General features: G+C 36.6%; 1 protein-coding gene across 1 annotated transcript; it reads right to left on the minus strand.

The window, feature by feature from the left end:
- Positions 1-735: 735 nt before the first annotated feature.
- On the minus strand, positions 736-27,708 carry Cytip (cytohesin 1 interacting protein). The gene is made up of 8 exons (XM_026401467.2): positions 27,518-27,708; positions 19,749-19,798; positions 19,481-19,535; positions 15,927-16,029; positions 15,626-15,719; positions 12,782-12,851; positions 6,235-6,301; positions 736-2,293 (listed from the first exon to the last, which is right to left on the minus strand). Exons 1-8 carry the CDS (start codon positions 27,689-27,691, stop codon positions 1,830-1,832), a joined length of 1,077 nt encoding a protein of 358 aa, XP_026257252.1. The 5' UTR covers positions 27,692-27,708; the 3' UTR covers positions 736-1,829.

Consider the following 27,708-nt stretch of genomic DNA (forward strand, 5'->3'; position numbering starts at 1 on the left):
GAATTTGAAACCATCTCTCCCAAAATGAATGTCTTTCTCCTGAGCTTTGTGAAATAGGGTTAATGGGAGATGCTGCCTTTATGTAAGCTGATCTTTAACATGATAATTCTAGAGGACAAGAGATAAACAATACCATTTAGATTATACATGGTTGGTTTTTTTTTTTAGATTATACATGGTTTTCAAGTTCTTACTAGGTATTAAGGTGTTTATATATGAAAACTTGCTTATGAAAGCCAGGAGAATCACCCTAAACATTTGCTTTCCTCCGTACCAAGACTATATGCTTTTCTATGCAGTATCTACAATTTGAATTTTAATCTTTTCTCTCAGGGGAATAAAAAGTACTCTGAGGATAACTATACTGAACCAGCAACAAAGTAAATTATATCTAGAGAGATTCAGAGGATAGGCTAGAAGCAGGAAAAACTGGCTTCCAATTTCAGCCCTGCCACTTCCTAGCCCTGTGACCTTGAGACGGCTCTGAATTTCTGCCACCTTAACTCTGTGCCCTACATCCACTGTTCCAGAATCATACTGAAGTGCCTTTATTTAGTCTATCAGACATTCAGCAAATGGTAGGCAGGATTGCTATTGTGCCTGAGAAAGGTGCTATACCCTGCCTTTCATCTGAATGACTTTCATGCAGATTCCACTGGGTGTTTGTAATCTCAAAGAACAAAAAGCATGCCCCACCTAAAAACCTTTTTATATCTTATTATTTACTTCCTATCATACAAGCTTCCTTACTTACCCCACCCTACTTATTTTTCTGAAAATGACTAATTCTTAACCCCAAGTTTACACACACACACACACACAGCTTAAAATCAGTGAGGACTGATTTTAAAGATTTTTTTAAATCCATATTTTTTTACTTAAGAACAATTGTATCACCAGAACAAAGAAGTCATGGATTTTAATGAATATTGAATAAAATATAGCATGATTGAAAAAATGTAATTGATACAAATGAATAAAGAATGCTGAGATGATCATCATTTGGAATACGTAGAATAGAAATATGTGAAAAAAAAATCTACAGGAGGGAAATTCTTTTCTGAACTCTTAACTTTTTGGATTTTGGACACTTAAAAAAAATTAGTCACCAAGCGATAGGATGCTGAGAATTCCAGACTGTTGTTAACGCTCAGGCAGAATGAAAATTGAATTGGACAAAGAGAATGAGATCCCCACTCCTTTTGTTTAGACATCCTATAACAAGGATCTTTTTTATGGTCTTCCTTGGTACCCATCTCATATCTTATCTTTCACATGAAGCGCAACCTCTTATATTAAACCTTACACTTTATGCTTTATTATGAGTATGGATGTAAATCTTTGCTTATAACCCTTTAAATATCTGAACAGAACCATTCAAACCTGCCTCATCCTGGGGCTCTCCAGAGGCTACTGAGCTTAAGCAAACAAGGTTTTGTAACCAAATCATTATATTCTGTCACTCCCTATTCACACTTGACTCCAAAAATTCTCAATTTTTCATATGCATAATCTGGAAAGTAAACATTACTCCTTGCATTACTACTGTGAACAGGCAGCATCAGAATCAGGCACTTGCATTAATTTGTTTTACTACCTAACTTATTACTTAATTTCCCTAAGGCCTGTTTTGAACTTGAACTGCTCTGGTTGAAAAATGATTCATAAAAATAATGTCATAAAATTTTAAATAAAGGTCACCATTGCTGTGAAATGGGATGTCAGTTTTGCAATCCATCCGCACTTTCCCACAGAGCTGGGTGGAGCTGATCTGGTGGAGTCTAGTGACTACTGTGAAATGAGCCAATCCAAAAGGGCAGAATGACCCATCAAAAGCGACTCTCTTCCTCTTCCACAGCTCGGTGAAGGCCAGGAATGAATTTCAAGAGTTGTTTTCGGACACTTCCCCTTCTGCTTTTCCTGGGCAGAGTCCCAAACATGCTTGAGTAATTGCCTTCCCACAAGGGAGACAGGGACCCATTGCTGGTGGCACTGATGCTCCGATTCCTCCTTGAAGAAGCCCTCCTCAGAAAATCCTCCCCATCCCTGGAGAAGCACTCATCATCAGTGCTTGTCTGCCGGCTGAAAGCACCCCGGTTTGAGTCCTCGGACACACTTGTCCGGTAGCCGTCCTCACTGTCCACTGTCATGGAGCTCAGCCAGCTCTTACAGCTGCTCTCGCTGGATAAGCGATTCCGGTCCAGGAGGTCTGAGGCTGGCCCAGGCAGGATTCCAAACAAAGACAAGTCATCCATGTCCATGTTTTCTAAACTTGGGCAGCTACCTGCGTCACCTAGAACATAAAGAACAAAGTCGGCTGTGGAATGGATTTGATCATCAGTCACTACAAAGTTTCCAATTTTTTTTCTTTAAAGAGCATAAGAATAGCCAGGCACTTTGGTGCACGTCAGTACTCCCAGCGGCTCAGGAGGTTGAGGCAGGAGGATCAATAGTTCAAAACCAACCTCAGCAACTTGGCAAGACCCTAAGCAACTCAGTGAGACCCTGTTTTTAAATAAAATACAAAAAAAAAAAAAGGGGGCAGGGATGTGGCTCAGTGGCTAAGTGCCCCTGGGTTCAGTCCCTGGTACAAAAAAATAAAAACAAAAAGCCATAAGAATATTTCCTCTGTGCTTTGTCCTAGATGAATAAGCATACATAAATAAGGCATTTCTTGAGGTCATTTGATAGACCATGTAGGAAGGTTTCGTGGACTAGCTTCCAAGGGAAAGTTTTCATGGTCAGAAAATTATAATGTCAGAATAACTTTAAATAAAATGCTTCATGCTATATTTTGCATCTGGAATGTCCTTCAAAGATCAAAGTGGTTAAGGCTTGATCCCTAGCATGGAGCTGCTGTGAGGTTTTATGTCATATGGGGGAAGGGAGTCTTCAAATTTGATTATGGGGTCTTGGATTCTTACTTTTTCTCCTGCTCACTTCCTGGCCATGAGGAGATGGTTTTTGTCCTTCTACATGCACCCCCCCCCTCATAATGTGCCACCATAGGTCCAAAGCAATGGGACCCATCCACCATGAACTGAAACCTCCAAAACTATGAGCCAAAATAAACCTATTCTCTTCATAAGTTGATTATCTCAAGTAATATTGACAGTAAACTAGCATTCTTCATATGAGAACTGTTTGACCCAGCTGAGAGTATGTCATTATGACTTTTAAGTCACCAAATGACCACTTCCTACACTTAAGTGATCCTGGAACATTTCATTAAAATTTTCACAGAAATGAGGTTAAAAAAAAAAAAAAAAAAACGCTTAAGAAAATTCTGTCTTATGGATCTTCTAATTCAATTCCTCTGTTTCTTAGTAATTTTTTTGAGTAATTGTAAGATTATTATAAATCCATTTGAAGTATATGGGAAACACAGTTATAAATCAGAGAATTCAACTCTGTTTATAACAGAAGGATTTATGAAGTCAAATATATCTTACAGCCTCAATATTCCACATTTTGTCTTGGAATATTTAAATGCTCTAGAATGGTACTGTACCTACAAAGCATCCCTGCCATCCAATTTATTTAAAGAAACTGAATTTTATCTGCTTGACTAAATTTTTTCCCTCACTCTTTTATAACCTATATCTGGATTCTCCAAACTGAAAAGTTCATCACACCCCAACTTCCTGTCTACACCTGCCTGCTGCGGAGCTGTTTAAGTTAGTTGCTACTAAAAGAAAGGAGAGTATTTTTAATGCTGGTCTTAGAAAAGTATAATGAGAATGTGAATCTGCCTCAAGAGAGGTTCTAGAACATCACACACTCACAACACTCTTTTGTTTTGTGCTGATTATTCCCACTTCAGCTCTCCTTTGTCCTCCGTTGATGACATAAAAATAGTACTCTTTTTCCATTTGATCTGCAGGGTTGAACATAGCTAGCTGTGTAGTAACTAGTCATGCTTTACTTTCTTCTTCATATAACCTGCACTCTTTCATTTTAAAGTGAGTTGATATATTTTCTTTGGTTCTGTAATCAATTGCCTTGTAGAATCTCATCCCTTGGGTGTTTAGTTTTAGAAAAGGTAGACTAATAAACTCCCTCAATTTCCCAAAAGCTGTGGGACAATGACCTTCTGAGGATCCTGAATTGAGGATTTCATTCATGTGAGAGCCATTTCTGTAGAGCCCAAGGACTGCAATATTTGCCAGACTATTTGGGATACACCAGACATTGAGGTGAAGGCTCCTCAAATACTCTCATGTCTATGAAAGCCAGGAAGTGCCTGCAAAGATGTTTTTATATCTCAATCTAACAAATTTGAGACCCTCAGAAATGTCTTGTGAATTTTTAAAAATATTAACTGAATAACATAAAAAAGAGAAGTAACTGGTACATGTTTCAAAAACATCTAAGTTTCAACCCACATCACTAAGCTATAAATAAAGACCTAATTAGAGTTGAATCTGTTTAGATCAAATAAAGAACTCCAAAAACTAAAGAACAAAGAAATAAATAACCTGATTTAAAAATGGACAATAGACCTAGGTAGACATTTCTCCAAAGAAGACATACAAATGGTTAACAAATATGTGGACAAAAATGTTCTATATCATTAATCATCAGGGAAATTGCAAATCAAAACCACAATGAGATATCACCTTACTTCAATAACAATAGTCACTATTAAATAGATAACAAATGCTGGTGAGGATGTAGAGAGAAGAGAAGCACTGTAAACCAATGAAAGGAATGTAAATTAGTATAAGCATCATATGGAAAACATTATAGAGATTCCTCAAAAAATTTTAAAAAATGTATGACTATCATATGCCCCAGAGATCTCACTATTATTTCTATATATCCAAAGGGAATGAAATCAGTATGCTAAAGAGATATCTGTGTTTATTGCAGCACTATTCATAATAGCTAAGTAATGGAAACAACTTAAGTGTCCATCAAATGATGAATGAAGAAAGAAAACACCATACACATACACAATGGAATACACTCAGCCATAATGACCAATGAAATCCTGTCATTTGTGACAACATGGATAGAAATAGAAGTCACAAGTTAAAAAAAAAAAATAAGCCAGGCACAGAAAGACAAGTGCTGCATGATTTCACTCATATGGGAATAGTAAAAGGTTCAGAGTAGATTAGTGGTTACCAGAAGTTAGGGAGAGTAAGGAGAGTTAAGGACCAGAAAAGGTAGATCAATGGATACCGAATTACAGTTAGGTAAGAGTAAGAGGTTCTGGTCCACTGTTTCACAATAGGGTGAGTATAGTTGACAACCATGTACATTATATCTCAAAAGTTAGAAGAAAGTATTTTGAATGTTAGAAGAAAGTATTTTGAATGCTTCCATGACAAAGAAATGATAAAATCTTGAGAAGGTGTGTAAGTTAAATATTTTACAATATATACATGTATCAAAACATCACATGGTACTCCATAATATGTACAATTCTTATGTTTTTATGTATCAATTCAAAAGTTTTAAAATTGTATCTTCTTCTGCAAAGTGATTATCACTTACAACAGATACCCAAGGTTATATATAGAGAATTGAGTTAAGTGTTATCCAAAGAAGCAGCAAGAAGTAAAGTCTATTTCACACCCACACAGCTAGTGGTTGCAGTGAAGTGTTTGTACATAAAAGTTCATTCCTCAGGTCACATCAGTCACAAAACAAGTAGCCGCTGACAAACATTAAGCTCAATGCTTTCCTCCAGAATGCACAGAATGGCAAGAGCTATACATTCCCTGTTGCAATAATCTTACACGTCTGTTTTGGTTAGGGACCAATGAGATGAGATTTCGATGCATAAATGTAGCTTTTACAATTTGAACAAATAGTAGGAACTCTACCTGAAAAATGTATAACCATGCCAGCTTCAACAGCTTCTGAGAGCTACACAGCCCTCACACCATAATCACTCTCAGGAATTTCATTCATTTGCTTAAACAGCAAGCAAGTCAGGCAATTTTTCCTACTGCTCGTCTCAAGTATCCAGACACGTCTTGAAAGTGTGTGCATGAATGTGCATGTTGTATGTATATAGAGAAAGGCTGTGACTTGACTTCCCTCCTCAGTTACTCCAAAGTTCATGCTAATGAAAGACTACTACTGTTGATTGGTACTGAACAAATTTTTCTTTTTTTTTCTTTTTTTTCAAATTTTTCTTATAATAACAATAATCAACTTAGAGGCAGAAATACTGAAAGGATGAGATGTTCATGTGGTTTCTGAACAGGAAATTGCCTTTACCATGAAGCAGGCGCTGTTCCTGTAACTGCAGAGACCTGTACTCCACCCATTTTTTCTTCAAGGTTTGCTGTAAGAAAGAAAAAAAAAATGCTTATTATTAGGAAAATCCCAGTAAAGAAAGCAATTTAATTCTATGTATTGAGATTTATCATTAAAATTTCCTTTTCTTTCAAATGTTACAAGCCTCTCCCATTCATTAAAAGATTTTTGGTGTATTTTGTATTAAAGAAAAATATTGAAGATACTAATTTCTCAAGGAATAAACTAGTAGCACCAACTCTTCTTTAAAAGATGAGGAACAATTAAATTTATATTTTTTATTTTAAAAAATATTACAGACCCAGAGTGTCTGGGTTTATAAGAACTTATTACCTATTTAGACAAAGATGTGCACTCTCAAATTTCTCCAAATGCATGTGAGGGCAATAATAGAACCTGAACTTCAAGAGTCTCATGAGGGTTAAATAAGCTGACAGATGTTAAATAATTAGAGCAATGACTAAAACTTAGTAAATGCTTAATAATAATCATCAATCTCTTAGAAGCCTATGGTACAAAAACTGCATTTTTTTTGCTGTACATCTCTTTATTTTCTATACCACAAATGAGAACGGACCTGTTTTCAAATGTCTCTTGGAAGGCTAATCTTAGATTACTGCTCAGCACCCTGACTCCTTAGCTGGTTCCGTCCTCGGCTGCTGCAGCATGTGAAAACCAGAACCCACATTGGGCAGAAGTGTATGCTCTCAAAACAGCATGCAAGTTCTGGCCTCTAGCACAGGGAAAGCTGAGGCCATGGAAATCCAAAACCGATCTGGCAGAAGGCATCTGACAAGACAGTTGTCACAGACTCACTCTCCCTCCCATCCCTTGTCCTCTACTCTACCCCTCCCTTTGCTTCTTCAGGTTTCCATAGCCAGCCCAGCAAGTGGACACAGCTCAGATATGCCAGGGACACTCATCCTAAAAGAAAGACAGCCTAGTTGGAAATAAGCAGTCATTTGTTCAAAGCAAGCTGGAGGATTAGATGAAGGTTAAAAAGAAAGTAAAAAAAAAAAAAATACATTGGAGAGGGAAAAGTTTAAGGGAAAGAAAATAATAAAACTGCAAAAAAAGATCATTAAATGCATAAGGGGAACATAGGTCATTACTCACTCTTCAAGGACTGAACAGTAACTGGGTGGAATCTTCCTAGCCTCAATAATGGTAACAGTTAAAAAGTAATCCTCATGGTTGCCAATATAATATGCAAACAATAAATCAAAGTAATAAAATGCTTGGCTCGGTTAATTTCTTATTCCTTCAGAGTGATAACATCTTTAATGGGTACAAAACTGCTGGGCTGCCTTAGTCACAGTCCTTGACTTCCTAAGCTTGTGGATACCTGAGGGTGAGAATCAGGGATCCAGAAGTATAGAACTAGGGAGAACTGGAATATACACCTACTCCTTTCTTCTTTCTTAAAGAGATTTATCTCCTACAAGGGAACAGAGTCCAGTAGAGAAGCATAATAGTAGGTTGACAGTCAAAACTAAATATAGAAAGAAAATGAAGTAATATTCCTGAACTTACTATCCAAAAATACAAAGCCAGGGCTTGCCAAGCATATAATTTTTGCAAACATAAAGGTTTTAAAATAGCTAATTTGTTGATCTGGCCCAGTCATCTAAGTATGTCATCACTTAACACCATGAAAATACCAGTGTAAAGAGCAGATGTGTCAAAGTGACTAAGAGTTTTTAGTCTATAACTAAGTTTCCTTATTTTCCTCAGAGTTTATTTCTTCCTGTGTTATTGATAGCACATTGTATATTTGAATAAATATGAACTGTCATCATCCCATGAGAACTACATGAGTTCTAGCCATCCTGGGCCACATTGCTTGACTGAGCCCAGTTTAGGGTCTGATACAGAGAAACTGGCATAATGTTTGAATACTGCATGAAAGAGCACACAGAAACTGGCTTCATGAAAGGACCTGCAACTATCACACATTAGATTGGTTCCAAATATTTTTCAAGTGTTTTCAATCTACATGAGATATAAAACCAAACTTCTCCCTGGCTTTAGTACATTGACTGTACTTTCAGAGATAATATGCTATTTAATTTTTATAATTTCCCCCCAAAATGTCATGGACTAGAAAATAAAGTTATGGTACAGCAAAATATTTTTTAAGGGCTACAAAAATAGAAAATGGCAGAGCTAGATTTAAAACTAGATATCTCAGCTAGTCCATCAGATGTGCTGTTTTCATATTCTACATCTGAATCATAGGTTAAGAAAAAGGGAATCCCTCGAAATGTGACTCAGAAGGGACCACTGTTTCTAAAGAAGACCTTTGGGCCCCACAAAGAGTCTTTGGGGAATAGAATGCTCACCAGTAGGGGATGCACAAAGAAATGTCATCGTGCAGAAGGGAAGACAGCCTGACCTTGGCTCTAGCTCATACCCAGACATTTCTGACTCAAGAGATGAACGAAAAAATCTCACAATTTCAAAATTAGAAGTAGAACAAAAATGTCAGACATACATAGAAATGAACCTTAATGTTTATTGGGCCTAGAGAAGCTGGAAGAGGCAACTATAAATTCATATCCTCTGTCAGTACACGGTTTAAATGCACCTGTCTGAAGCACAAGACTGAGTCAAGCTCCCTGCTTAAGAAATGAAACATGGCTAAAGCTTTCATGCAAAGAAAAGGAGGTTGAGAAAAGCTACAGCTATCTACCTAGAGAGAAAGGAGTACGTAAGCATATTCTTATGACCTGAGCCGAATCCCACACTGACTCTCCAGGCTAGGCATCCAAGCTACCAGACTGGCTCTGGATTGGGAGTCTCAAAGTGCTGTGTGGAGGCAACTGTCCACCTATAACATTTAGCTGAAGGAGATGCTACGACTCAAGGAAAGCAGGAGGTTTAAACTCCAAAATTCCCACAGACGTTTAATGAAAGCAAAATCATAAAATTAATGATCAATACATGGATTCTCTACAAGCAAAATAAAAAGAGCAAAGTATCCAAAGAAGGGATAGGGATGTGGCAGTGGTAGAGTTCTTGCCTAGCATGTGTGAGGCACTGGGTTCAATTCTCAGCATGACACATAAACAAATAAGTAAAATAAAGGTCCTTCAACAACTAAAAATTATATATATTTTCAAAAAAGTATCCAAAGAAGTCATTAAAATAAGAATGCTTATAATCCCCTAAGAGAGATAAATGAAATCAATATTCATAAGAAAAAGAAAGTTTGAAACAAAGAAAGGAAACAAGAACAGGTACACATGAAAAACTACTTGATAATAAAATATAAATAAACTTTAAAACTGAATAGAAAGAATACATTCTATTAGAATGGAGATAATAAGAATGGTACTGAAGATATTACTAAGAAAGATAAATCAAGAGACTCTAAGATATGGTTAACAGGAATTCAAGATGATAATGTAGGAAGTGGTAAAGATGTAATAGTCAAAAAGATCCATGTGACTGTATTCCAAATCTGAATATAGTCAAATGTCTTTAGACCAAAACTGAGAGCTCTAAGCAGTATAAATTTGGAAACCTAATACATGGAGATAAACTGTATCTCAATAAATATTTTTGAAATCATGAAAGTAGACAGAAAAAAGATAATAGATTGTCTCCAATACAAATATTGGTATTTTAAGATTTTTTAAAAAAAAATAGACCCCTAGAGAAATTACCAATGATGGTGGTAGGGGAGATAGATGGGGGAGTGCATAAAAGGTAGAAAATGAGGACATAATCACATTTGTGACAGAGATCAAGAGGTATTTATTGGGGCTGGGACATAGCTCAGTTGGGAGAGTGCTAGTCTCACATGCACAAGACCCTGGTTCATTCTCCAGCACTAAAAATAAATAAATAAATAAAAGTGTATGTATGTGTTTGTGTATGTGTGTGTATGTGTGTGTGTATATGTGTATATATATATATATCAACTTCATGCAATATATTTAAAATTTTTAAAACTTTATCAATAAAAATGTAAACCACCAAAACAGTTCAAAAAAGAAAAGAAAAAGAAAAACTGAGTTGTCTTGCAAATAAGAAGAATTGAAACATCAGTTAAAAAATATTCTCACCACAACTGAATCTCAAGTACAGATGATTCAGATGGCATTACAAGAAAGAAAAAAGGAAGGCAGTCCCCAGTTCATGTTAAAAAAATCCAGTAAACTTGATACTAAAATTTTAAAAGATGTCTGAGAAAATGAAAATATAGGTCAGACTACCTGTAAAATAAAGCCATTTCAAAAAATATATCAAATCAAACCTCTAAGTACAGAAAAAAATAATTATAAATTTCAAGGATAAATCAAATTGGGCCTATCATAGAAATGAAAGGGTGGTTTTACATCAAAAAATCTCTAAATGTCTTTCACCATACTTTTGTTTCTGATTTTTTTTGTTATTCATAATACTGACTGATATTTTTAAATGAATAAATGAGAAGACCATCTTTACAGATGCAGAAAAGGTATGTGAGGAAAATTAATACATAAGCATTATAAAAACTACCAGAAAATGTGAGGTAGAGGGGAACCTATTTAATCTGGAAAGTATTTTCATAGAAAGAGCTTATTCCTAGTAGGAGAATATTGAAACATTTCTTTTAAAAATCAAGAACAAAACAAGCTTACCTATTATTATTATTATTTCTATTTATCTTATGTGGTAGGTCCTAGGCAGTGTAGTTAAGTAACAAAAGTAACTGAATGTAATTTTGACAGATATTATCTTTATAGAAAACCTCAAATAATCTACGCATAATTTTTTAGAAATTATATCATTTAACAAAATATTTGAATACAATAACATAGAAAAATTGATTTTACATATGTATACATTACCCATAATCCAAACATTTATCTCTCTTTTGCACAAACAAATTAACTTTGACAGTTTAAAAAATCTAAATATAATATGAAGCACTTCTTATGACTGATAAAAATTTAATGAGAAAATATTAGAAGCATTTCCTTTGAATTCAAGAAAAAAGCTGCTACTATTTATAACTTACTGAAGATCCTAGACAATGCTATAAGATAAGAAAAATAAATTAGTTGAATAATTGAACTGGTGCTTAGTTTGTGGCTCAGTGGTAGATGCTTGCCTAGCATGTGTAAAGCCCCAGGTGCAGTCCCAGCACCACCAACAATAACAATAATAAATATTACTAATAATAATTTTATTGAACTAAAGGGGCAAAACTTTCATTAGATGCAGATACTTATGTAAAAAAATTTAAGGGATTTGTAAAGTTATTATCCAAATAAAGTAAGTTGTATGACTACTGGATTTAAAATTATACAAAAAAACTAGTAGCAATAATTGCAAAAAGATTATATTGTTGCAGCAAGAAATCTTAGAGCTTATCTATGAGTAAACATAAAAAACATATGTGAAAATGCATGAAAAAAATTACAAAATATTTTGAAGTACTCAAAAGCCCTGAATAAAATGACTGAAAAATTCTGTTCAAAGTGAAAAAAAAAACATAAAGATTTTACTCCATCTCATTTATTTGATAGATGTAATCGAACTGATATCTAAATCTCAAAGAAGTTTGTTTTCTTTTAAAGGAATTTTTAAAATTGACTCAAAAACCCACAGCAATGAGCAAAATGACAGAAGTATCAAAACCATTGCTGTTGAAAAAGATAACAGCTTGTTAAAGTACTGAACATGCAGGAAGAGGATGCAAGATAAAATATAATGAATCTATCCTCTTGGGATAGATAATTAATGGATAATTAATAAGTGCACACTTTATGGCGAAAACAAATAAAGGGTAGCTGTTTTAAAACAAATCACAAATAAATGAACTGTGATAAGCCTCACCATCTCTGCTCAGACAGGTCAACTCACTGCCATGCAAGAGTCCTAGGAGGAAGAGGTCACTGGGGGTCAGGGGAAGGTCTGCAAGGCTATGCCTCACATACATGTGAACATATCTGGACTTCATGACTTGGGAGACTCTCCTCAGCCTAGAAAAATGAGTTTTTAAGACCCTTAAAGAACCATCTCAGGAGATTTTCACTGAATATCCAGTGTTGTGCATTGCCTCTTGGAAATATTTTCCCTCCTTCGAAGTTGGTAGTGTTTTCCAATGAAAGGAGGCTGAAGGATAGCAATAGCATTAAAGAGAGATGGTCTCTGCTTAAGGAAGAAAGAAGAGAGGACATTGCACAAGTCCTCATTTTTTTTATCCAAACAAAAAATGTAAATCAAAAGAGATCACAGGTGCATCAGTGAAAAGTCCTTCAAATGATGTGCCTTCCTATTGCCTTTCTGAGCCCTATAGACACACTGAAGGAGGAAGGAAGAAGGTGATTTATACCTATTTACAGAATTTGATATTCCTGCAAAGGCAATTGTGTAGCTCTTGATAATTTAGCAGTTCAGATTCATCATAACATTTCATCTTCAAGGGCTATCTCAATTCCTCAAATAGATCTTTATTCTACCACTCACCCATTCAAGGATGAAAAATATACCCCACTGTATTGAATCAAATTACCTTTAAAACCTGCAGCTTTTCTTCAAGTTCTGTTCTTCTGAGAATGGCTGTTGCATTAAGAGTCTCTATCCTGTTTTTAAGGAGGAAAAAAGGTTGGGGGTAAATAATGTGAGTGAGTGATTCATTTGGATGAGTTTCATCTTGATGGAGTTTGACACTTGGAGGACAGACCACACTAAAAATGCAACATAAATGTCACACTTCCATGGTCCTTCAAGTACCTGGGATCTAAGCCAAGTGTTCTCACTACATTTGGAGAAATAAAATGTGTAGTGGGGGAGAGCTCCCCTTGAAAGTGTAGATGAAAAGATCCTGGTAAATTCATAAGTTTTATTTCATTTGATAAAATTGCTATGTGATAACAATGGCTGCTCTCTACCAGAATCTATTCTTTTGGGACAGGCTGAATCAGCTCATGCATGTGGTAACTATTTATTGGGCATCTAGCATGTGCCAAACTCCAGATCCTATACTATGAAGAAAAAGGTATGACTAAAACAGTAGACTCTGGGACTCTCCCAACAGTGGGATCAATGTGCTATATCTTGACATGGGTGGCAATCCTTTCCTCCTAGGATTCTGGGAGGCCTTACCTCCGTAAATTGCCTTCTCACTTGAGAACAAGAACTAAAAGAGCCAGAACAACTATAAAATAATAACCTTTGTATGACTCTTTCTTCTCAAACCTTTAGTTTACAAACTTTATTCCCAGAATTATCACTTTAACAGTGTTCTTTTCTTCCTATGCCAAATGCTTTTCTAATAATAGAAGACTTATTCTATCCTGAGTGATTTGGTTTGTTTTGTGTGCTCAAATTACCTTTATTTTGACTACGAAACTATCAATCATTTATGAATCACTCCTAAGCATTTTAAAATACTGGTTCAAATTCCTTCTGATAACTAGGCTGTAACTGTATTTATAAAGATGCAAGCAATTTCAGAAGGCATGGAAAATGCATAAAATGTGGAGACCAATTTTCCTCTATTTCTAATAGCGTCATACCTGAGATAATGAGCTGACAACAAGCCAAAATGCTGTCTGCTTTCTAATTAAGACTGTCTCGATTCTCTGAGCCATACAGGGGATTGCTGTGAACCTCTGTCACTGAGACTCTTAATGTGGGTCTGACTTGTTCACATAATAGATATGCATGGGAAAATGTGCAGGCCTCAGCGGGCCCTTCCTTCAATATTTGTGCAGATTGCCTTCCATTTGCCTGATTTGTGGACTCTCAAGTACTATCCCCATCTATTATTTGCAGTCTGCCCCCTTCACCCATGTGAAGCATACATTTCTGACTCTGCTAGCATTTTCTCTTTGACTCTACATGGTTCCTGCCTTCTGGATCCAAGTTTCTCTGGAGTATCCCCATCTTTTCCCTGAACTCACAGAACCCACAGAACTGATTTAGTCATTTACCCCCACCAATCATCCCTCAAAACTACTCATGCACACCCATCAACATATCCCTGAAGTATTAAAGAGTATCCACCAAATTCTTTCAGCAGCTCATGATGAGAGTTGTAGCTGAAGAGAATGGATCCTGGTATCCAGAGCAGGTGACCAAATCCAGCCCTGCCACTGACTATTTGGGTAACCTTAACAAGGTCCTCTCTAAGTCTCAGGCACTTTATGCATAGATAGGAATAAGACCAACCTAAGTAGCTGTGAAGAATGGATGGGATAGTATTGAACCCACCTCAATGAGAATAAAACCTAAACTCTTTGGCATAGCTGCTGAGACCCACGATCTGCTTCATGGCCAACTCTGTCTTCATTTTGTATATTCTCACTAACCCACCAGCTACCTATTACGCTGGGTTTCCCTCTGTCGCTTCCACCTGCCAACCCCATTCTGGGGGCTCAGAGGTCACTCTCTTTACCTAGAATGCGCTTACTAAGACTTCCTATGACCAATCTTCCCTCCACTAGTCTTGGCCCCAAGTTTCCCTCTTTAGAAAAGACCATTTAAAACATGTAAACTGAACAAGCAGACTTCTTTGTTGGTGTTCTCTCCCCTTGCCCTATTTTACTTTCCTTGTAGCAGTTATCAACAACCAAAATGTGAAAAAAATTATTTTTCAGGATTTTCTTATCCATCTCCTTCCACAATTAATAGAGTTCTAAGAGGGTCTTCCTCTTTGCCTCTCTGGAACTTACCACTAGTTACGTAGTATTTATCCATAGTATAATTTTAATGAATAGGTGAACGTTAATTTCTAACTACTGAGAGGGGGTCTAGGAATGCTATGATAGAAGATGATGATGCTGTTTTTCCCTTGAGGCAGTTTTCACTCATGGAGACTCTTAATGTTGATCTGGAAATCAGTCCAATATCTTATAAAAATAATTCTGGAATATTGGTAGAAGTGTTTGTGTTTCAAGGTTGGGAGAGTTGAACAAAACTTGATTCTTTCTCCCAAATGAAATAAGAGAAAAATGAGTGGCTGGTGGCATAAGAGGGGAAAACTTAGTCTTCTGACCTTTTATTTGTTGTATCTACAAGGTTATATCAACCATGGAAACTGAACTAGTTTTTCTCAGTCCAAAGAATGTGTGCCCATTGAATTGAATTTGACATTGAAAATGCATTTGTAAATTCACAAAGACATTGGGGCTATTGAAACCCACTGACTTCAGGTGTCGACAATATGTTCAAGCCTGTGGAAACCTTGAAAAACAAAAGGAACTGGTGAAAATATGTGTACCCTATCCCAAAGCTGCAGTGTGCTGTCTCCCCTGTGGTGATCCTTAGACAAAAAGTCTATTCATTCACTCAGCAAGCATTGTGAGTGAATGTCACATCTTTGAAACCTTAGGGGAACTAAATGGATAGTTACCTTAGCATGTTTCCTGAGGATCTGATCAGGTCAACCACTTGCTTGTGTGTAAAGCCTTCTGTGCTCACACCATTGATATTTGCAAGGACATCACCTGGGAGATGCCAAGAAAACTGAACATTATATCGGTTAGTTAAATAATCCCTCCTGACATGCAAATGAAACATAACAAGCAAGCTCCACACCGTCTTGGAATCATTCAAGAAAATTTAAAGCAACAATCACCACCTGACCTTCACTATCCAAAAGCTTTCTTTTCTAGCTATGCAAATGGCTCTTAACAGGAGCAAAGTTACCTTACCAGCTTGCAGACCAGCAAGGTGAGCTGGACTGTCCTCCTGTATTTTGCAGATCATAGTGTACAATTCCAAGGAGCAGATGTTCTGATTCTGGAGCCTGTTGGTCTACAAAATTTAAGGAGATACAGAGTTACTACTCAAAACATTCAAACTGTATGTGTGAAAACATGAAATTGTGTCAGTTATTGTTAAGTGGTAAATAGGTAAATGCAAAGGACAATTTGGAAAGGCTTTCTTGACTACAGGTTGAATCAAAGGTAGCAATTTTGCAATTCTACCAGACAATGTGCAACCAACTTCATTCATAAAAAACATCTGGCATGAGAAAGAAAGTGGGATCAGCGTGGCTCAATATTTCCTGTTTTCAAGACTAAGAAACCACCTGATGCTATCATCATTACATATTTATTAAGAAAAATTAAGTTTCTTATTTCTCATGGGATAAAACTATGGTGGCCAAGAGCAAAATCCTTATGTAGTTCTTATAAGCTAAAGTAGTCAACATAGAAGAATATGTAACAGAATATATTCAGCAAGGGAGACGTGCCAGCAATGATTATTTTAAAACAGAATTCTGCAAATAATGACAATCTTCCCTGCATTTATTCACAAATGCTATGATTGACTCCATTAATTTCATTTCTAAGCACTCTCTACTATGCCTTCCCCAAATTCTTACTAGTTTATCAGTCACCCAATTAGAAAAAGTTAGGCTTTGCCTCTTACCTCAGTGTGGCACTCAAGTAGTTTGTTGTTGTTGGGTTTTTGTTTCTGTTTTTCAGATTATACCAAAATACTGAAAATTTGTGCTATGTACAGCATCCCAACTACTCAAAACAAACATATTGTTCTTTTTAAAACATTTAAGTTATGGAGTCTAGCTCCCTTTAAAATCAAAATCAGTATTTTGAGTTGAGTCTTAAATACTTGATTACTAAAAGTAAGCCACACTACATCACTGCTTCATTGTGCAGAAATTAATGTTGAATGTTGATTCTTTCTTATTTGGCAACCCCTGAGATACCACATGTCAGTCATATGCAAATCACATCTAGAAACTTTGATCTGTTAACCTCCAAGGGGTTTCTGCTCAATCCCTAAGGCATTCAGAGTCCCCATATCTTAAAGGTAGAAGGGATTTTTAAAAGATCATGTAATATACTTCTCATCTGTATCAGAAATGGCTTTAACAGTTTTCCCACCAAAACTATCACTATAGCTCAGATCCTTTCAGAGACAGAGGCTGGTCTAGTCCATGTGGTACATAAACCAAAGAAAAAACTGACACTCCTTTTGGAAGATACTGTTATAAAAATTTTCATTATCAGTGAAGTTCTACCCTCCATCCCCAGGGATCAGAGTGAAAACAATACAGGGGAAGTAATTTGATTTATGTAATTGGCACCTGAATATATTCGTAATGGGTATAAATTTGGGGATTAGAAATAGGACTAAAATAACAGACTCTCCAAAGTTACAGAAATTAGTACTTAAATATTTTTCTCATTCTCTCTCACTGATCTATTGTCTCCCATTACAACAGCAGTGACAGAATGATCACCTGCATTTCATGGAGACATAAAGATCACATTGCCCTTTCTCATGCCCAGTGACCTTCATTTCAACTTGTCATATTGATCATCCACTGATACCAACCACATTACTAGAGACTTTATATGTGTTACTGGAAATCCACAAGGACCCAATAAGGCAGTAATTAAGAGAATAAGAACCAAAGTGTACATGAATCTAAAGTCTATGCTCTTATCATGCTGCATTATTCTCATATGCAGTGTAAAATGGGCACCCATGGAAAACCAAGGAGGAAAATGGATCTGGTATTCTCCAAAATGTCACTCTTTTTGCAGGCCAGGACCCAGATATGTTTTTACACATGGTGCACATGAGGATATGTAAGGTTCTATTTGGCCTGCAAAACGTTCCTCAAAGCATTTCCCCTATTTGTTGACTTCCTGTCTCACTAAGATAACATACATGCTGTAGCTCAGAGGTTAAGCCATCAGATCATGTCTATCTAAAAGATTGAGTGGCTCTGTGGTCTGTTGTCTACTCATGATACTTTTGACTCTTGTTCCATGTAGAGTAAGTATTTATGGCATGGGAGGGAAACATAAGGAAGCAGTGATAAATAGTATAGCAGAATGAGAAAAATCAGCTACACAAGTAATCATTTATCATGTTTTCAGTAGCAACTGCTGCACATTGCTGAGGATTATTCTCATTTAAAAAGAACCAGTCACAGAACACAGTGTCTCTGTCAGAGAATAAGTAGTGTTTCATGTGAACAGGGAATAAAAGAATACTCTACTTCTCAAATCTGATGCATTTCACCAATTATTATGGCAAATTAAAGATTTTACCAAATTTAAAAGTGGAAGAGTTCAGACAGTAAAAGGCATACTTTTCTCCTCTTTCTCCTTATTCATCCCATTTTGTTTCTTTACTCATTAAAAAAGTGTTTTACTTAGCACTTCCTGTTCCTGATCTTAAAATACATACTGAGTTTCTAATTGTGGGGCTGATATCACACCAAAGTTTCTGAAAGCAGCACAAAAGCTAAGATCTCAAATCTGCAAAACACATCTAAAAGAAATGTATAACTGCTATGGAAAGAAACAGTTATGCTTAAACTACAACCATTGTGCTTAACTGGATCAGATTTCGTTTGACCTATCTCACCACTTCTCCTAATGTGGTCATGAAAAAGCAAACAGCAAATAAGAAATTAAAATTTTAGACATTTATACTGAAACCTACAAAGACTGTTTAAAAATTCCCTACATCATGGGGCTGGGAATATAGCTCAGTAGGTAGAATGCTTGCCTTACATGCACAAGGCCTTGGGTTCAATCCCCAGTACCACAAAAGAAAAAAAAAAGGGGGGGGGGTGAGGGGCTGGGGATGTGGCTCGGTCATTAAGCATCCCGAGGTTCAATCCTTAGTGCCAAAAAAAAAAGAAAGAAAGAAAGAAAGAAAAAGAAAAAAATTCCCACCATCATGAAGAATCTGTGAGTAGAGTCAAATTTCTTAAATGTTTCAAGTAATAAAGTGCCTTCATCAGAAGAAAAAGACAAATCTCTCATTATGTCCACTAAGAAATCATCAATATCAAAATTTCAATAACTACACATGAGTACATGTATATCACATACACAGTCTATCAAGTGTTTCTCAAATATTGAGAATTTGGAACCTGGTATCTATTATAAGAACATGATTGTGTAAAAACATGTAAAGAATGGAAATATTTAAAATGCACATCTGTATAAAGTATTTCTGATCTACCTTGAGCCTGAGATGGAAACAGCTCAGCACAGGGAACTGTGTATATCTCAGGAGTAATATTTTCTCAGCTTCAGTGTTTTCCTTCTTTGACACCACTCAACACTCTGGAAAACTATCAAAAACCCATCTACTGAATGAAATTCAGTCTCCATAGCTCTGTAATCCTAACTTCATTATACTTTGCAAACATCATGACACTATTTGCTCCACTTTCTTCCTGGGGAGTCTTGAAAATTTGAAAACTACCCACCTGAATTTCAAATCCAAATGTTCCATTGTCCTGCTTTTCCACAGTAACAAGCTTTCTATAAAAAATAAAATAAACCACATGAAGTTCAGAGTATCACATCTGATACATATTTATTATTAAAAATCACTACAACAATTAAGAATAACTGGAATTTGTGTAAACTGTAGAACCTGTTATGTGTGTGTGCATGTGTGTCTTAGCAACAGTCTGGAGAGCTATGTTCTTATGTATCTTGGTAGAAAAACAAAAAACAACTGAATCTCTTTACCTTTGAGAACAGGAAAATTCACCCAAAGAACTTGATCGAGTCAAAGCAAGCTGAAAAACAGAAAAAGCATTCAGTTATCTCAAGGTCTTTAAAATACAGATATAAACTGATCTAAATCATACAGGAGCTTGTTCCTCACCACTCTCTTTGGCCTAGCTCCTGGGAGGTTGTTACATAAAGGCAGTCATTTCCAATCCCTAGTGATACCAAAGAACAGTTGGGAACCTGGACTTTCAGTTTTTCGTTTAAAGTAAGGCACTGTGACAAGAGTTCATGTAATGTGGAAGAAATCCAAAGCTTAGAAATATTACTTCATCTCTGGTCTGCATCTAAAGACTCTGAAGATGAACAATAACAATGTGTGATCACACTCAAATCCAAAGAAAATAGCCCCCACAAAATGCCATGAAACCCAAATCTCTGATGTTTGGAGATGCTGATGAAATAACTGTGTTAAGTGTAATAGTTCAGGATGCTAATATTTTTAGCAGGATAAAATAATCTCTACAGAAATAACTCATATACAAAACATGAATCAGGTGAAACCAGGGACTCAAAATCTCAATTCTATTTACGATTTATTTTTTCAATAGTTTTGGAAGAATGTAGTGAAATTCCCAGCCAAGAAAGGAAAGGAAACTCAGAATGGTTTTATAAATGGTATAAATAATATCACCTTCACTTCTCAGCATGTTGAAGAAAAGAATCACATAAACATAAACTTTCAGGATATATTCTACCATTTTAACAGAGGAGAGTCAATAAAGAAATCACACTTTGTTTCTTAGGGGACTGAAGCAGATTTTTTGTGTGGTTTCTTTGTTTTGTTTGTAGTTTAGGAAAGGTTAATTAGCCCATTCTCAAGTATTGTTCCAAGGACCCTAAACATAAGCACATGCTACTAGCTAACGTGGTATTTAACTGCCAACTTAATATGGTTGTCATATGTAAGCAAATGCATAAAATGTCCCAATCCAGATAAATAGCCCAGATTAAAAAAATAATAAAATAAGTAGAAGATAAGAACCAGATGTAGAAAAATCCATATAAGAATTAATGTATATCTGACTAGTTACCCAGAAGCCTACGTTACTCTGGGGAATTCAAATTACCAGGTCCCAAATGCTAGCAGTCTCACAAATTTTCTGGAGTGCCCCAGTGTTAGTAATCCAGCCGCCAGTCAATGAAGTTAATGTAATGAAGAGGTGAACTCATCCCACATATTTTATGTAAATTAGTTTTATTTGCCTCTTTTATCAGTTTTGGACCTTAACTCAATAATATCTCCCTGAAGATTGAATAAAACAGAATGGTTCAGAGTGGGAAAAAAAAAATCCTTAGACTTGCTGAAAAGAATCTACTTTTGATTTATAAGGCCCAAGAGTACATAAAGCCTACAGAAATGTGTGGTTTGTTACAACCTGATTGGGCACCTGAGGTATATGGTGAAGAAAAGACAGAAACCATTCAGTTGTTAGTGGACTTCCTCCTTGGAAGGAGGGCCATGAGTTTAACATTCTGAGCATTCTCAATCTCACCTTTAGACTGTGCTCACAATTTCTTGATCTATTTTCATTGCCTTCATCTGCTTGCCTTCTTCCTTCAATTCAGATGCTTAAGTACTTAGGTTAGCCATATTTAATTATGTCATCTGTAATCAAGACTAGGGCTTATATTTTTAAAATACTGCTCTTGCTACCTTGTCTTCATGTTATCTATATGTATTCACATATGGATGGTCATAGGGTCATATATGTATATATTTATATGGAGAACATATTTGACCAGATACTTCACATTTGTCGATAATCATCTCTGTGCTTCAGACCTCTTGGGGAAAAGTATTTGTTTTACTTTCCACCCCAGTGCCTATCACAGGGCCTAGAATAGAGTGGGAACTTAAAAATAGCAAAGGAGACAAACAGAAATAAACCACTAGACAACACAAGCAAGTGAATGTCGAGGGAAGACCCAAGTTAAAGTATCCAAGTACAAGAGTGTTGTATTAAGATATTCTTTAACTTTGTCTTTCATTAAATTAAGCATTCACAGGAAAACTCAAAGGTAATCACACACAAAAAAAGATAAAAGTTTTAAATCTCAAATAGTTAGCAAGATTTAAAAATAAAACAAACTTCCCTCTATCCCAAAACAGCAGGAAGTAAAGAAAAATCATTAGTAGAAAGCCAAGTAAGGCAGTAATGTCTTCATATACAACTGCTAAATGAATGAACGATGGTGGCAAGAGATGATAAATTATTAAAACGTCCAGCCTTGGCAATTTCAAATGCCCTTTTCCTAGGCCTATAATCAGAGCACTAATAAGCCTCAAGATTTTCTCCAATTGGTCTTTTAAATAAAAAATCTAAAATCTCTTAGGTTCACAAAACAGATCAGAGACTTCTGTAAGAATGAAAGTTCCCCACCTCCCCTTTTTTAACCGTTCTATGTAGCCAGTTATACAAAGATGAAAATATTTGTCTTTCACAACATGAGAAACACAGGTGTTCAATTCCTGAGGACTGACTCATTTGTATTATTCTCTCTCTCTCTCTCTCTCTCTCTCTCTCTCTCTCTCTCTCTCTCTCACACACACACACACACACACACACACACACACACACAAAATCAGACTTATTCCACTTATAAATTAAGTTTCCATTCTGGATTAGCAAAGAGTTGGTTATAGGCACCTAACATAAATAAAAGTCAATTTGAATAAATTAGACACCATCAAATTCTTTGACATTGGCCAAATCTCCACACAGCCTCCTTGATTTTGATCCGCACTATCAGACTAAGGCGATGTAGAAATATCCCAAGGCTCACCCACCAAACTGTCTGCCCAAGTGACATTAAGCATGTCTAAGGTCTTGCCAAGGGTCTTACACTTTGGAAGAATTTCCCTTGCACCTTTTCCCTAGGGTGAGCAGCTCAAAAATGTGACTAGCAGAGTTGGTGGTCCCCAGACCACCCTGCCAGTCAGAGCCTCTCCAGACCTGTAGTGAAGGCACCAAAAATCATGAATGAGGAACTGGTGTGCAATTCACGGCATATGCTGGCAACAGCTGTCTTTTATTACACATTATCTAATATGAGAAATCTAGGTTTAGCAATTTGGCAGGCTTGCAAAGCACACATTTGGTTATGACGGCTGAATACACAAAGTTCCTTATCTCCTCACTGGCCACTAATGACGCCTGGCATTGAACTTATCATCGTTCTTCTGTTTTCAGTCAGATGACTTAAAAGATCAGGCATTAATATTCAAAATGTAATTTTTTCCTGCTATGAAGTGAGAAACCAAGACCAAACTGACTTCAGCTGTCAGTTAGCAAAAGACAGGGGAAATCTGCCCCTCAGCCACGTAGCTTGTTTGCTTCAAAGAGGCTCAAAGTTCAACACTCTAGCCACTTCTGCTGCTAAGTTACACATGGTTACTTCCTTATCCAGCTCTGAGTTCTCACTTCCTGAAAGAGTGGAATTAGGAGAGAATATAGAAACACAGGTGGGTTTTTTTTGTTTTGTTTTGTTTTTAATGTTTTGAAAGTCTCAAAGTATGAGTTCTGCTCTTTCCAGTCCCCTGTCTGATCTTTACTTCCCAATTGTTCCATGAATCACGCCTCAGCCACTTTTGAGTCAGGAGCATTAGGACAGCAGGGCTTCCAGAGACTGTTCAAAGATACAACATAATGACTGAGCTGATGTCAATTTTCTAACTTGTAAGAGCCCTTAAGGAACCTAAGCAGAATTTGCAGCTTCTCAGGAAAGTCTGACAGCAGACTCATGGACCTCTTAAATGCCACAAAATGAATCAAAGAATATATTTTTAAAAATTCCTTTGTAGTGAAATGAACACAGTTATCTACCTCACATCATGAGATAGTCCCAATCCTCTAGAAGGAACCTTGGGAGATATGGTCCCTGATAGATGTGCTGACAGAAATACTGAAAGCTCTTAAAGGGCAGAACCAACCGAGAAATACACATTACAGAGTTCAGCCCAAATTCCTTATCTGAACTTGCATGTGAAATCAGTCATCCAGAAATTGCCTATTTAGTAATAATTTCATAACTAAAAAAAAAAACATGCAAAAGGTATCCATCTGTGGTGCCACTAACACACAGCCAAGCTTCTTGCCCATGTGAAGGGTTCCTGGTTCTCATGATAGCATTCTGTAAAAACTGCTTTCCATCAGACACAGTCACTATACCTTTACCCCCCCACACCCCCAATTAACAAAAACTATCCTTCTTTCTTCTTCCTAAAGAGTTTTCTATTCCAGGAATTTTTCCTCCCTAAAACTGTGCTCAAAATTAGAAGCCTTACTGGGATGTCTGGTGCTTCCTACAAATGCAGCTATTGAAATAATCTGCACACACAGAAATTTATTTTTAAACAATTCTGAATGCAAACACGAACTGATTATAAGATTAATCTGAAACTAGAAGCTAACCAGATACAGCTTTGCAGAAACCAAAGCCAACAATAACAAGAAGTATGAATTGTTGACGTCAGCCCTCCCAGTGTTGAAAATAACAGTGGGCCGCAAAGCACCTGCTACTGTGAATGCCTCCCAGGGATCTTGTTGCCTGCTGTTCAGTCAGTGCCAAAAGGGTGATCATTCTCCCCAAACTAGTCTCTACTCACTGACTCACCACATTTCTAGAATAAGATTCCTAAATTCTCTACTGCTCAAACATACAGTGGCTCTCTATGTCCTTTCTATGTCCTCATGGTTCTACATCCATGGATTCTACCAACCACAGATTGAAAATGTTCAACAAGCAAACACATTGAATCATTGCACAGTGAACATCCATTTGGAAAATTCTAAAATGTTGGGATAAATTGGAATCAAGTTTCATTGATAAAAATTGTATAGAATCAGAAGGTTGTATAAACCCAGAGGTTTGGTTTGGTTTTGTTTTAAAAGCAATGTTCATTTCAGCAAGAAAGAGCTCTTTGAATAGAGGAAGTCCAAGATGTCTGAGAATATGACAGAAGTGGAAGAGAAGAACTAGAAAAGTGAAGAGCATACACATACATTGATTGGTCTAGGTTGTATGTGGCACTCATGAGTGTATAAACACACACACACACACACACACACACACACACAACACACACATTAATATGCCTAAATCCTCTTTTTAACTTCCACCAGTAATCAGATCTCTTCTACTGATTGCCTTTTTCTAACTCATGCTACTCAGGCTTAAAGTCAAATGTGCCTCCTCTGTCTTCAATACCTTTGATATTCAAGTCTTTCTGTCTCTTCTCCATTGTCTCATTTCCTCTTTCTCTAACTAATGCAAAAGTTCCCCCTTCACATCTAGTTTCTAGTCACCAACGCACCCAGTTTCTAGAATAAAGTTCCTAAATTCTCTTCTGTTCAAACACATTCAGTGGTCTCTGGGCAGGTCACATCACAGTCAGCTCCCTGTATCTGCAGGTTCTGCATCTGTTGATTCAATCAACTACCGACTGAAAAAATTCAAACAATGAAAAACTACAGGATCTGCACTCAACATGTACAGACTTTTCTTATAATTATACTCTAAAGAATGGAATATAACAACTATTTATATAGATTCACATAATACTAGGCATTATAAGTGATCTAAAAATGATTTACAGAATAAGGAAGGCCATGCCTAGTTTATGCACTAATATTATGCCATTTTATGTCAGTGACTTACTTGAGCATCCCTGGATTTTGACATTCATTGGTGGGGGGGGGGTGTCTTTGAACTAATCCTCCATGGATACCAAGGGATGATTGTACTGCTTTCTCAGGGGAAGTTGTCCAAATGTTCTGCAAAGCAGCCCAGGTCTGAGGTCTCCTCGCACCTCCTGCCCATGCATGGGGTCCCACTGGCACTGTGACTATTGTTACACAATCCTGACCCCAGGCACTAGGATGATGCCTCAGCAATAATCATTCCCTTCTTCTGTAATATCCTTCAAGTGTGTATTCAAAGACATGCTACCTGGATGAAAGGATTTATATCGATTTACTTTGTGTAATGCTTATTCATTCCACTTCCTAAACTGTAACCCCTCCAGGCCACAAATGTGCTGCCCAATCTGTGTCTCCTATGGGTAGCATGACATCATCTGTCCTCTTGTAGGTGCACAGAAACTATCTATTGCACTGAAATGTCTGAGCTGAAAAAGTAAATAAAATAAGTAAAGTTACAGGTGTGGAGGACATGGAGGGTGGGAAGTAAGTTCCGACTCTGATTCAAAAATGACCAACTTTAGCAGTAAGTATTCTACCAAAGCATGAAATCATGGCCTAGTCGAATGAATCATATTTAATATGATAGTATCAAGCAAATAGAGAGAAAGGAAAACAGGCCGCTCTATATCTCAAAACTGAATAAAGATGTTGGTGCTTTCTTGTTGCTTTATTTTCAGAGTGGTTGTCAATTGATGGAAATGTTCATCATTATATTAAACTTTGTACTGTAAAACCCCTTTGGATTGAGAAAGATGAAAAATCTAGGTCATGGCAAATCACGTTCTTATCTTCACTGTGAAAAATACCAAAGACTCAACTCATTGGATCACTAAAAAAGATTATGACTCTCCCTCCATGCTATAACTCCAAGATCCTGATATCAGAAGGATTCAGAGGTGCACGTGATGTATACACAAGATTAAGGGGAAAAAAATCATGCTCTAAAGCAATTCTGAATATTTTCTAAATAAGTGCTTTTTAAAAGTTTAAATAACAGGATATAACAAATCTAAGGGTAAATCATAAAAATATGCTATGATTTAGAAACTGAAGGACAAAAAAATCAGAATAAATTCAGGACTTGGATTTTTTAAATGAGTTTTCATCTTTAGAGAAATATTCTGCAATAAAAAATTTTTAAATAACAGAATTTAGCCTTTCATAAGCACAGTCTGCATATTGGTCATTGTTAGGTACTGCATATTCCTTACCTAAGAATCACAGAGCCTAACAAGGGTACTCCTACCATTATCTTCATTTTACAATAAAGCAACCTGAATATTAGGCTGGTGACTTGTGCAGGATCCCACAGCTACTAAATAGCTGAAGTGGCACTCACCTATCCAAAAAAGCCATCCTTCCCTAGAGCATGAGGAATGTGTCAGTCCCTAGCGGTGAAGAAAAATAACTTAGTGCACATAATTTTTCCAAGAGAAAAAGAATCCTGTTTTGATTATAAACTGAAATTATTGTCAAGGACTGGGAATAGTGAGGATGGGAAGAAAAGAATCAATGAAAACAAAAAAGGGAAAGATCAAATCATTCTCATGCCCAACGATTTTCATTTTACTTGAGCACCTCTTCAAATGAGAAAAACAGTCTTTTAAGATGGAAAAATAGGGGGCTGGGGATGTGGCTCAAGCGGTAGCGCGCTCGCCTGGCATGCGTGTGACCCGGGTTCGATCCTCAGCACCACATACCAACAAAGATGTTGTGTCCGCCTAGAACTAAAAAATAAATATTAAAAATTCTCTCTCTCTCTCTCTCTCTCTCTCTCTCTCTCTCTCTCTCTCTCCTCTCTCACTCTCTCTTAAAAAAAAAAAAGATGGAAAAATAGATGTTTGATTCTGGTCTCACATCTCTGAATTGGTCTACTAGATCTGTGGGCACTTTGCCTCTTTCCTCACCCCTAGGCTTGGTCACTAATTCTGATTAGTATGAAGTCAGATGAACATATCACTCTACTCTCAAGAAAACACAAACACTTTTAAGGTTTTTTTTTAAAAAAAAAAGTTATCATACCTGCTTTCTTCCTCGAGGCAAAGTAGCCACAGTGTCTGCCAGCATCTGAATCCTTCTGTTATCATCCATGGTAAGAGGTCCTGTGAGGGTGGGGTAAGAGCTATAGGCTGGACCCCCGCAGTAGTCCACCAAATTGCCATTGCTGCTCTGGTGCATAAGCCTTTGTAAAGACATTGTGAATAAAGACTACT

The sequence above is a fragment of the Urocitellus parryii genome, chromosome 1 (assembly GCF_045843805.1).
Source record: "Urocitellus parryii isolate mUroPar1 chromosome 1, mUroPar1.hap1, whole genome shotgun sequence".
Classification (NCBI taxonomy): domain Eukaryota; kingdom Metazoa; phylum Chordata; class Mammalia; order Rodentia; family Sciuridae; genus Urocitellus; species Urocitellus parryii.